This window comes from Schistocerca piceifrons, chromosome 4 (genome assembly GCF_021461385.2).
Source record: "Schistocerca piceifrons isolate TAMUIC-IGC-003096 chromosome 4, iqSchPice1.1, whole genome shotgun sequence".
Classification (NCBI taxonomy): Eukaryota; Metazoa; Arthropoda; class Insecta; order Orthoptera; family Acrididae; genus Schistocerca; species Schistocerca piceifrons.
Genome location: NC_060141.1, coordinates 513191339 through 513204260, shown reverse-complemented (window position 1 = coordinate 513204260; position 12922 = coordinate 513191339). Strand labels below are relative to the sequence as shown.

At 39.1% G+C, this 12922-nt stretch overlaps 1 protein-coding gene across 1 annotated transcript in view; it reads right to left on the bottom strand.

Moving 5' to 3' along the window:
- Nucleotides 1–12922, bottom strand: part of LOC124795954 (dynein axonemal heavy chain 6) — a 1096896-nt gene that overhangs the window by 1005454 nt on the left and 78520 nt on the right. Inside the window, exon 3 of the mRNA XM_047260034.1 lies at nt 32–140. Coding sequence (XP_047115990.1) covers nt 32–140 — 109 coding nt within the window. The remainder of the gene's footprint in view (nt 1–31; nt 141–12922) is intronic.

Sequence of the window (12922 nt, the reverse complement as noted above, 5' to 3'; positions counted from 1 at the left end):
CAAATAAGACTTATATAAATATGATATATACCATCAACTCTTGATATTGGAGGAAGACGAATGGGTGACGATGGTGCTAAACTTCTCCTGGACTGCAATGAACTTCGTCTCCTTTTTATCTGAGATGCTGTAAGATCGAGCTGCAAATATTTCATTGTTTAATGTAATATTTGCTTTATGGAAGTAGTACATATAAACATTAAGTAGCTTTATCTGTATATTATAATAATATGGCTGATGTACTGAACAAAGGAGTGGGGTAGACAGTTTTACTCTGATATCTGAAAATCATTCTGTATATGACATCACAGAGCAACATTCCTAAAATAACATCACTGCTTTTTAATGATAACTGAGTTAATATTTAAATGAAAATTGTAGATGACTGGTAATTAACATGAATCATTTACAGACATACTGTACCTGTCTGCGACACAGCAGCTCCTCTATACAATGAATAGGAATGTATCCTTTTCATATTGCTGCTGATATATACAATATATAAAGTGACTCACTAGATAGCCAGTATGCTGCTTCCAGGATTCTGGGAGCTGCTCGGGCCTCAGATTGAATCTGCTCAGTGGATTAACGACAAGGGCTGGTGTGCAATTCTGCCTGGATGTGGTTTTCAGCCACTTTCCCACATCCAAGTAGGCAAATTCCATACTGATACACACATCCGACCTTGGTTAGGCTAACATTTTGAAACTGTTCTCACTTTTCCATATGGTATAACACTAAATGCATCTGTATGGGGTACACAAATTCAATCTTGGGGGTAGGGGGATAGGGTAGTGGCAGAAAGGCCATCCAGCGACCCTCTATCACTAACACTGGCAAATTCAGAATAACATGCCAACACAATGAAGACAGGGGTAAGCACAGGAGGAAGAAGAAGAAGAAGAAGAAGAAGAAGAAGAAAGTAAAACATATAATGTAAGCTGAAACACACTACTTCTAAACATATTATACGTAGCTTCTTGCAGAAGCCATCTAAAGAGGTATTTTGGCTCTTTCTTTAATTGGATTATTGAGTTTAACATCAAGAGTACTTAGAAGCTAATTTATTATTAAATTCCAATCTTTTTTTTATACCTGCTATTCTCTTAGGTTTGACATTAAATTAAAATTTGTGCCACTTATTTTTTTGAACCATTTCCTTAATGCCAGGCAAGTCACAGTTTAATGTAGCCCTTTATGACGCTAACATCCTTTGGAAATGTCTCTGTCACAAGTGAATAAGGTGTTATGTGCCACATGTGCACTGATGGGGTGGTATGGAATACTAATGGTGTAACATTCATTTTTACTTACAGAATCTATTTGTTGTCATAAATGGAAAAATGTTTTAGCATTTACTGAAAAATGTTATTCCTTAATATTTTCTGAAATACTCTTGTTTTTATATAACCTCTTTAAAGTTCATTTAAGCTAAGAAGAAAATCTGCATCCTAAAAAAATATACCAATCATAACTAAAACTGTGTTGATCAGACTTTATAATTTACAACAGGTTACAGGCCGGTACATGCAACCGGTTGTGTTGCCTCTGGACCCTACTACTGAACAGAAGGCAGTGTATGCAGAATGGCAAAATAATGACGTGAAAGCAGCAAGTGTAACAGCAAGTGCACTAAGCAAACTAGTTGCTGAACTTGTGTTGAAGCGTGAAAATGCTAAAGAAATATGGAGCAAACTACGTGCCAGATTTAAACATAGCAGCACGCAACATTTGAACATGTTATTGAAAACTTTTTTCAGGTCAAAAGTGATGAAACAGAAGATATTAGCACACATGTGACTAAGGTTCAGAAGTTACTTGTAGATCTAAATAATGATGCATTAACAAAACTTGAAGAGAACACAAGGCCTGAAAGAATATGAAATGGTCAAATTTTATCTACATTAGGAAAGGAATATTATAAATTTTAAAGATCTCTGGGAGACAATGCAGCAGAAAATCAGAGTCTAAACTTACTTATTGAAAAACTTTGTGGCACTGAAATATGTGAACAAAATGCAATGGATGTAATTGCATTTGTTGTTTCTAACACACAGGAAAAGAAGATATCGAAAGAGCAACCAAAACAAAAATTTCCATGCAATAAATGTAAACAACTAGGTCAGTGGGTAGCAGAGAGCAGCTCCTGACTGCAATAGCACCTTTCACTTTGAGCTGTTGTGCTCTAGGTAATGGAAAATATGCTGATAGGTCACACCCAGGGCCCTAGGATTTACTTTACACCTTTTGGTGGACACTCCAATGCCTCAAAGTGCACCAAAATGCCTGATCAGCCAGAGCAGCCTCATGTAACAGCTATGATATACCATTTGACAGCAGGTGTTACGATTCGGGAAAAAGCCAGTGGCCACATTGTCATGACAGGGCATGTGCAAAATGAGCAGTATGTGTTGAATATGTGTGTTTTTAGGCCAAAAAAGGGAATCAAGTGAACTCAGTGACACCTTCTGAAGCATTACATATGTACCACAAAAGATTCGGTCACCAGAAAAAACAATATGTCAAGAACATCTTAAAGAAACTTAACATCAGTGTAGAAGGTTGTAAGGAGAAACTTTGTAATGGTTGTGCATTAGAAAATTTACACAGACTACCATTCAGACAATGTGCAAATCACTTCACCCACGCAGATTCATTGGACCAATGACTACAGAGTCATTTGGAGGTGCTTAATACTATGTATGTTTTACAGATAATTTCAGTAAATTTTGTCAAATTTTCTTTTTGAAGTACAAAAATGAAGAGTACAATATGCTTAAACAACTTTTAAATGAAACTCAAGCCAAAGGTCATATTGTCAACCAGTTTAGATGTGATAAAGGTAAAAAATTTAATAACAACAGAGTTAAGGAATTGCTCCAGATAAGGGACCAGAATTACTGATTCCTCCATCGTACATTCCTGAACACAATAGTTTGGCCAAAAGTGAAAACAGAATAATTTCTGAAGCTGCATGTTCAATGCTGAATGTAAGCAAACTACCAAGAGGACTGTGGGCAGAAGCTTGTTCTACAGCAGTCTATGTTTTAAATCATAGTGGAAGTCTTCATTCCAAACAAATTTCCTTATGACCTGTGGTACAATCGACCAGTAGGAAAACTTGATCACCACAGGATTTTTGGTACTCATTCCTATGTTCATGTCAACAAACATTTTCATTCAAAGTTTGATAGTAAGGCTGTTGTTGGTCAACTTATTGACAAAGACAGATTTAGAGTCTAGATTACCTCCAAGAAGAAAGTCGTCTTCAGTCATGAGGTAAAAATAGAAATAGTTTGTAGTTTACATAGTGATCATATCAAATTTGCCTTTCCTTGGCATTCTGCTTCTGGAGGAAGTCAAAGCGAAGAATAATCTTCTGCAATTGATTCTGGAGGAAGTCAAGTGTCAGGTGACAATGATATAGAATCAACTGAATTCCTGAAAACTGAAACACATGACTTTTCTGATGAAGGTACATTGGAGTGCAGAAGGCAATGAAGAAAACCAGCCTGGATAGAAACTGGTGCGTTCTTATGCTAACAAAAGTTAGTGTTGGCAAACATAAGGATCCAAACTGTTTTACTGACATATTGCAGTCAAACGAAAAGGAAAAGCTATTAATGAAGAAATAGAAGCACTAATGAAAAACAATATGTAGGTGTTAGTTGAATGTCCCATGAATGTCAACGTATTGCTGTAGTGATTCGAGAATTTCTGCATAAATTCTAGAACCACTCGGCCTTCCACCGTCTCAAACACACGATATTTTAGATGTGAGTGGGGAAAAGGAACCCTATCTACTGTGCATCACCTGTCTGTGTGTGCAGGTCTGAAGTTTGTTGTGAGAAGACTGCAGACACAGCGGTCAAACGGCACTGACAAGTACATGCCGGTCGATCCATAGAAGTCATAGTGAAAGCACAAGGAAGAACCAAGGAACTTCTGTGCTGTTTTGTAATGGTGAGTTGAGGAAGACTTTTAGGTAACTCTTAACACAGACTTGCTAGAGGTAAGACATGTTTATGATTTCTGTGGTTATTAAACCAACTCTGTTGTAAATGTATCTTAATTGTGTCTAATGTGAGATGACACGGGTGACTTATAAGAAGTCAAATATTTATGTGAGAAACGATAATTTTGTTCTTTATGGAAGTTGAAATATACCGAGAGTGAACTAAAAATATTCCTCGAGTACCTACTTATTTCATGAGTAAAGAGAGGGTCTTGTGTATTTCTTTAACTAGCATCATTCTTCAGAGAAGAAGCTTTTACAGATTCCAGTAGCCGTCTAACCAGCAAAGAAGATCGGTTGCGCTTTCACAAGTAAGTTGACTCGTGTAGAAGAAGTGGGAAGGTTGCAGTCCAACTTCACACATTCTTGCTGTCAAAAACGTTAGAATGTTGCAACCATGACAGGACTGAAGGAAAAAAGGAATTTTGAGACAAAAACACAAGAGAAAAAGCTATCAAATGTAACCACAGCAACCGAGTATAACAAGAAAAGAGAACCATTAAGAGAAACTGGATTATGCTGGAGCAAACAAGGGAGAAAATTTGTAAATGGATATAAGTGAGAAGACGTGAGAAAGTCACAGCGTGAAAAACTGGAGAGAAGACCTCGATGTATTAGACTAGGAAGAGATGTGCCTAGAATGATATGACTAAGAAGATCTGGTGTGGGGAGTATACAGCTCTCACATGCATCGCGGGGATGCAGATGAGGAAACCAACATCCGACGTCGCTGGCGCCAGTTACTGTTCACCGGTGCTGACCTGCTTCCACTTCCACTCACCGAACCCTACGCGGAAACCAACCAGCGATGCCACCAGCAGTAGTTGCTGTTCACCGGTGCTGATTATACATCTGCTCATCGAAGCAGCCCAAATTCTACGCTGGGTGGGTGTAAAACAGAACTTTGTTTTAATACAACATGGTATAAACTATTGAATGGACTTTATTAGTGTAGTTATTATACTTAAAGTTTATTTTTAAATACTAACAAGGTCTAAAGCTTGTAAAAGTATGGATAACAAACAGCAAATGGGGAAACTTCCGAACCAGTCATGGCTATGACAATTACTAAAGAAGGGCCAGACTGGTCTGAATTAGTGAATCTAATCAAAGCTCAAAGCCTACAACTGAATGCTCAGAGTGAAGCTTTAAAAGCACAAAGTTTGCAGTCAGCTGCCCAAAATGCTACTTTAAGTAAGGAATTAAATGCTCAGAATGGAACCCTAAGGAAAGAAATAGGATTGGTACATTCTAGTTTAAATGCTCAGAGTGAAGTTCTAAATAACTAGAGTGAAACCTGGAACAATCAAGCAACAAATACAAGTTTATTAAATGCCAAGGTTGACACACAGAGTAGAGAATTCAGTAATCTATGCAAAGGCATGCATACTTTAAAGACTGAATTTGACACCCTAAATAGTAAAGTTGAAAATTTGAAATTAGATTTAAAGAATGAACTAACTAATTCTTTGAACATTCACGTAAATCAAATGTTTACTGAATTCAACCAAAGACAGATACTTTAAAAGAGAGTGCTGAAAAGCAAGATAAGTTAATGCCAATACTCCAATCGCAAATTACAGGCATTAATACACGAGTAGATAATGTAGAAAGGAACTTCAAAGAGAAATTAGTGAATTCTGATATCATAAATATAAACAGATTGGAGGAACAGGTGAAAGAACTTATAGATCGGAAAGTTTCCGAGAAAGTAACATCTGGAAACGTTCTATCTTCTGAACTTAGTATTACCAAGAAGGATCTAGATGGCCTGTGGAAAGAATTCAAGCTTATTCAAGACAAAGTAGAAAAAAAGAGCTGTTGTTGTTGTTGTGGTCTTCAGTCCTGAGACTGGTTTGATGCAGCTCTCCATGCTACTCTATCCTGTGCAAGCTTCTTCATTTCCCAGTACCTACTGCAACCTACATCCTTCTGAATCCGCTTAGCGTATTGATCTCTTGGTCTCCCTCTACGATTTTTACCCTCCACGCTGCCCTCCAATGCTAAATTTGTGATCTCTTGATGCCTCAAAACATGTCCTACCAACCGATCCCTTCTTCTAGTCAAGTTGTGCCACAAACTTCTCTTCTCCCCAATCCTATTCAATACCTCGTCATTAGTTACGTGATCTACCCACCTTATCTTCAGCATTCTTCTGTAGCACCACATTTCGAAAGCTTCTATTCTCTTCTTGTCCAAACTGGTTATCGTCCATGTTTCACTTCCATACATGGCTACACTCCATACAAATACTTTCAGAAACGACTTCCTGACACTTAAATCTATACTAGATGTTAACAAATTTCTCTTCTTCAGAAAAAAAAGAGTATCTCCACCTAATGTTGTGTTAACTAGTGAACTGGTGACTGATTTGCAGTGGGGAGACTTTCAACAGAAGTTTAAAGAGAAATACTGGTCTGCCAGTGCACAAGAAAAGTTAATATCAGATCCATGGGACCCGGGCGGAGTCATATACCACCAGAGACATTAACATTCTGAGTTAACGGGAGGAGTGATGACCGTCGGATCCCGCATTGTTTTCAGTGTTTCTTCCAAAATAGTTTTCCTGTACCGAATTCCCTGCAAATCTTAAACTATTCTGTCATCTATTTCTAAAATCTTAAACTATCCTATAATCTTATTACATAGAAAACTGGATATGACTACAGCTCAGGAAAATCACAGAATAAGAAAGAAAGTGATATTGGCATAAAATAAAATAAGTAGAGTATTTTATATGTGTATAAAATATAATATGAAGAGCTAAACAACTTTGATACCACAGTGTATAATTTTTCTATTTTGCATAAAATATTTTGTACCTTGTATGAAATGTGATGTAGATGGTAGGGTTTATATGAAGTTTGAAAGGGGTGGGTAATATAGGGAAAAGCGCGATTTATACGAACAGATAAGTCACGACTAACACAAAACACACACCACACCCATCAAATAACCCTTGCAAACAAGTGTGCCTGATTCTTCATCATTTGCCATTTCCATACGCCTGCTAAGATTTCCTTTGGGGACCTCAAGGGTGAAGGTGGGAATGTCCATTCTGTAGGAGATGATTTAACACCAAACCTCCTCCAGCATCTCACTTAAGGACCTGCGACATAGGGATGCTGGGGAATGTGGGTGGGAAGAGTTTCCTGTCTTTGGTGCAATCTTCTTTCTCTTCTTCGATCTTGGCAACCATTTCTATTTATTTCCTTTCTTACTTCTCATTTGAGGATCTATCTATGTTTTCCCTTTTTCCATACTCACCTATTTCTATCATAGACGACCTTCCTAGTTTTTGCGGTATCTAATAACCTAACTCTTATATTCACATAAGAAGGTCAAAGAATCAGACTACACAAACACACATCTGCATACACACAAAATTACATTTAAATGCAAACATTACGATTACAGATTAGGAACCTGTCACGATGTGAGTACCACCAGGTGTTGTGTATACAGGGAAACACATACACATATATTTATACGGATACGAAAACTATGACAATGGTTCCACAACCATGGTACTTGATCATCGGGAGTATGTGGCTGAGGGACTGCGTCAGCTTTCAGACAACACTACATACAAAGTTTGCCAAGGTAATCCCATTCCTGATGTCCAGGCGGTGCTTCAAGGAATCCTCAGAACCTTAGGTCCCCAACAAAACCTTTCACTTGACTCCATCAACCTCCTGACCCCACTGACACCCCTACCTTCTACCTACTTCCTAAAATTCACAAACCCAAACATCCCAGCCGCCCCATTGTAGCTGGTTACCAAGCCCCCACAGAATGTATCTCTGCCTACGTAGATCAACACCTTCAACCCATTACATGCAATCTCCCATCCTTCATCAAAGACACCAACCACTTCCTCGAATGCCTGGAATCCTTACCCAATCTGTTACCCCCAGAAACCATCCTTGTAACCATTGATGCCACTTTCTTATACACAAATATCCCATACGTCCAAGGCCTCGCTGCGATGGAGCACTTCGTTTCATGCCGATCACCTGCTACCCTACCTAAAACCTCTTTCCTCATTACCTTAGCCAGCTTCATCCTAACCCACAACTTCTTCACTTTTGAAGGCCAGACATACCAACAATTAAAGGAAACAGGCATGGGTACCAGGATGGCCCCCTCGTACACCAACCTATTTATGGGTCCTTAGAGGAAGCCTTCTTGGTTACCCAAGCCTGCCAACCCAAAGTTTAGTACAGATTTATTGATGACATCTTCATGATCTGGCCTCACAGTGAAGAAGAACTCCAGAATTTCCTCTCCAATCTCAACTCCTTTGGTTCCATCAGATTCACCTGGTCCTACTCCAAATCCCATGCCACTTTCCCCGACGTTGACCACCATCTGTCCAATGGCCAGCTTCACACATCCGTCCACATCAAACCCACCAACAAGCAACAGTACCTCCATTATGACAGCTGCCACCCATTCCATATCAAACGGTCCCTTCCCTACAGTTTAGGTCTTTGTGGCAAACGAATCTGCTCCAGTCCTGAATCCCTGAACCATTACACCAATAACCTGAAAACAGCTTTTGCACCCCCCAACTACCCTCCCGACCTGGTACAGAAGCAAATAGCTAGAGCCACTTCCTCATCCCCTCAAACCCAGAACCTCCCACAAAAGAACCCCAAAAGTGCCCCACTTGTGACAGGATACTTTCCGGGACTAGATCAGACTCTGGATGTGGCTCTCCAGCAGGAATATGACTTCCTCAAATCCTGCCCTGAAATGAGATCCATTCTTCATGAAATCCTCCCCATTCCTCCAAGAGTGTCTTTCCGCCATCCACCTAACCTTCGTAACCTCTTGGTTCATCCCTATGAAATCCCCAAACCACCTTCCTTACCTTCTGGCTCCTACCCTTGTAACTGCCCCCGGTGTAAGACCTGTCCCATGCACCCTCCCACCACCATCTACCCCAGTCCTGTAACCCGGAAGGTGTACATGAGCAAAGGCAGAGCCACGTGTGAAAGCACCCAAATAATTTACCAACTGACATGCCTCCACTGTGAAGCCTTCTATGTGGGAATGACCAGCAACAAACTGTCCATTCACATGAACGGACACAGGCAGACAGTGTTTGTTGGTAATGAGGAACACTCTGTGGCTAAACCTGCCTTGGTGCACGGCCAGCACATCTTGGCACAGTGTTACGCCATCCGGGTTATCTGGATACTTCCCACTGACACCAATCTATCAGAACTCCGGAGATGGGAACTTGCCCTTCAATATATTCTCTCTTTCCTTTACACACCAGGCCTCAACCTCCGCTGATTTCAAGTTGCTGCCACTCGTACCTCACCTGTCATTCAACAACATCTTTGCCTCTGTACTTATGCCTTGACTGACATCTCCACCTAACCTCTTTGCATTTACATATGTCTGTCTGTGTCTATATATGTGCAGATGGATATGTGTGTGTGTGCGAGTGTATACCTGTCCTTTTTTCCCCCTAAGGTAAGTCTTTCCACTCCCGGGATTGGAATGACTCCTTACCCTCTCCCTTAAAACCCACATCCTTTCATCTTTCCTCCTTCCCTCTTTCCTGATGAAGCAACCTTGGGTTATATATACACATAAGCAAGAGAGGAATTAATTGTGATAATCATTTTAATCAGTTCAATAAATACTCTGATGAATTGTAGTATAGTAGGACTTGAATTATAGGTAGACATAGAATCTAGTAAGAGTATAGAAGTTGAGAAGTAGAGGAGTATTCTAGGGATTAAACGAAGTATTAAGAAGTATATTCAATGTGTAGAGTAGATTTGAAGCTTCACCATAAAATACTTAATTATAGTATACATAGAAACATAAACTGTGGTAATGAACCATGAGGCCTACTCAGAAAGGATAACGGGGGCGTACCTGGCATTTGCTAAGTATATAGGGCAGGCGTACCTATATAGAGATAGGACGACCCGTAGCCTAAAAAATAGGAATGTTTTACAAAGGGGCATACCTGCCAGAACGGAAAGTGGAAGTACTCTCATATGGTCAACACACAGGCAAGGTATAGGTACTGATCCTAGCAGAAGGGGACAGTATCATGACAGAAGTCACACATTTTATAGGAATTATTGTGGAAAGTATGAATTCTATGCTCAACGAGCATTATTATGTTTTCTGTAAGTTTATGAGTATCAAAAGGTACACTTTCATGTTGCCCAGAGTTCCTCCGAACTGCAACAGATAATGAATGAGTACATACTTAGGAAAGATAGTACAAAAGGTGAGAACAGAAAGTAGATTACTCATGTGTCATGAGCACCTGGAGTTTACGATGGGAAGATAGCAGAAAAAAAGAGAAAATGACAATATAGCCCTCACAATTCCTATATATTAAAAGAGCTGACTAAAACCTTGAGTGAAATGCTCACTTTTTGTTAGCAAAGTAAAAAGAGAAAAGAATAGCTACATAGTAGGCAAAAGGCTGTTCATGATTATCGAAAGAAGAGAAATGTATACTGCTAAAATGTGAATTGTTATTATGTGTGACATTAATGTACATCGTGATTATGTATAAAATATCACGTGTTTGGACTGAGAAGGGGGGGAGGGGGGGGGATATGTAGTGATTCAAGAATTTCTGCGTAAATTCTAGGATCACTCGGCCTTCTACTGTCTCAAACACACGACATTTTAGATGTGAGTGGGAAAAAGGAACCCTATCTACTGCGCATCACCTGTCTGTGTGTCCAGGTCTGAAGTTTGTTGTGAGAAGACTGTAGACACGGCGGTCAAACGGCACCGACAAGTACTTGTCGGTCGATCCATGGAAGTCATAGTGAAAGCACACGGAAGAACCAAGGAACTTCTGTGCTGTTTTGTAATGGTGACTACTGTTGGTGACAAAAGAACAATTGAGTTGAGCTGAGTTGAGGAAGACTTTTAAGTAACTCTTAACACAGACTTGCTAGAGGCAAGACATGTTTATGATTTCTGTGGTTATTAAACCAACTCTGTTGTAAATGTATCTTAAATGTGTCTAATGTGAGACGACATGGGTGACTTACAAGAAGTCAAATATTTATGTGAGAAATGATAATTTTGTTCTTTGTGGAAGTTGAAATATACCGAGAGTGAACTAAAACTATTCCTCGAGCACCTACTTATTTCATGAGTAAAGAGAGAGTCTTATGTATTCCTTCAACTGGCATCATTCTTCAGAGAAGAAGTATTTAGAGATTCCAGTAGCCGTCTGACCAGCGAAGAAGATCGGCTGCGCATTCACAAGTAAGTTGACTCATGTAGAAGAAGTGGGAAGGTTGCAATCCAACTTCACACATTCTTGTCCTTAAAAACGTTAGAACATGGCAACCAGTGTAAAAGGACTGAAGGAAAAAAGGAATTTTGAGATGAAAACGAGAAAAAATTTGACTTTCCTTGGCATTCTGCTTTCGGACGAAAAAGCAAAGAAAAATTTAATGCACTTGATTCTGTAGAAAGTCAAGTATCAGGTGACAATAATATAGAATCAACTGAATTCATGAAAACTGATACACATGACCTTTCTGACAAAGATAAATTGGAGAGCAGAAGACAACGAAGAAAACCAGCCTGGACAGAAATTGGTGGGTTCTTACACTAACAAAAGTTAGTGTTGGCAAACATAAGGATCCAAACTGTCAAATGAAAAGGAAAAATAGATGCAAGCTATTAATGAAGAAACAGAAGCACTAACAAGAAACAACATGTAGGTGTTAGTTGAATGTCTTATGAATGTCAAAGTATTGCAAATTTGATGGATTCTACATTAAAAGTAGCAGCTGATTTAAGCACTCACTTCAAAGCCCAGTTAATTGCTAAAGGGTATATTCAGCAAGGAACTGATTATGAAGATGCAAATAGCTCTCATTAGATATTAAGACAATGATCAAAATGAAGAAGTTTCACTCTCTGTTCCCTGTCACATTGTAGTTGGATGTCTTATGTATCTCTCAATAACAATTCATCCAACAAATCATTTGCAGAAAAAAAAAAAAAAAAAAAAAAAAAAAAAAAAAAAAAAAAAAAAAAAAAAAAAACTCATAGCAATTCATCCAACAAATCATTTTAGCAGCAAAAAAACTGCCTGAGCTATGAAAAAACCAAACCAATCATAGAGGGCTGAAATCAAGCGAACCACATATCTCAGTATCTGAAAGGTACATTTCACTACGGCTTTATCTATGATAGGGAAGAAAATTTGAGAATTTACAGTGATGCTGACTTTGCTTGGGCCAAGCAGACAAGATGTTCAATAACCACCATTGTGGCAAAGTATTCTCTTGGAGCAGTGCAAGTCAGCTGCAGGAGGTTGTGGCTACATCTACAACTGAGGCAAAACTTATTTCAGCAAGTGAAGGAGCCAAAGAATTAATTTGGTTACGTTGTTTATTAAGCGAATTGGTTGAAATGCGATCTCCAAAAGTTTATACTGACAATACCAGTGCATTAAAATGATCAAAAAACCCTGAATATCACTGTCAATCAAAACATATTGAGGTCCAACACTTTTATTTTTGTGAAAGATTTCTGAATGGTGAAATTCTGTTGGGACATACTGGTGGAAAATGCTAGTTGCTGATCTTACGACAAAGCCACCTGAGTGAGTTCTCTTTAATTTGTTGCGGGCAGAGATTGGTGTGCAGGAAGTCAAGCAGTAACTCATTATACACTCCTGGAAATTGAAATAAGAACACCGTGAATTCATTGTCCCAGGAAGGTGAAACTTTATTGACTCATTCCTGGGGTCGGATATATCATATGATCACACTGACAGAACCACAGGCACATAGACACAGGCAACAGAGCATGCACAATGTCGGCACTAGTACAGTGTATATCCACCTTTCGCAGCAATGCAGGCTGCTATTCTCCCATGGAGACGATCGT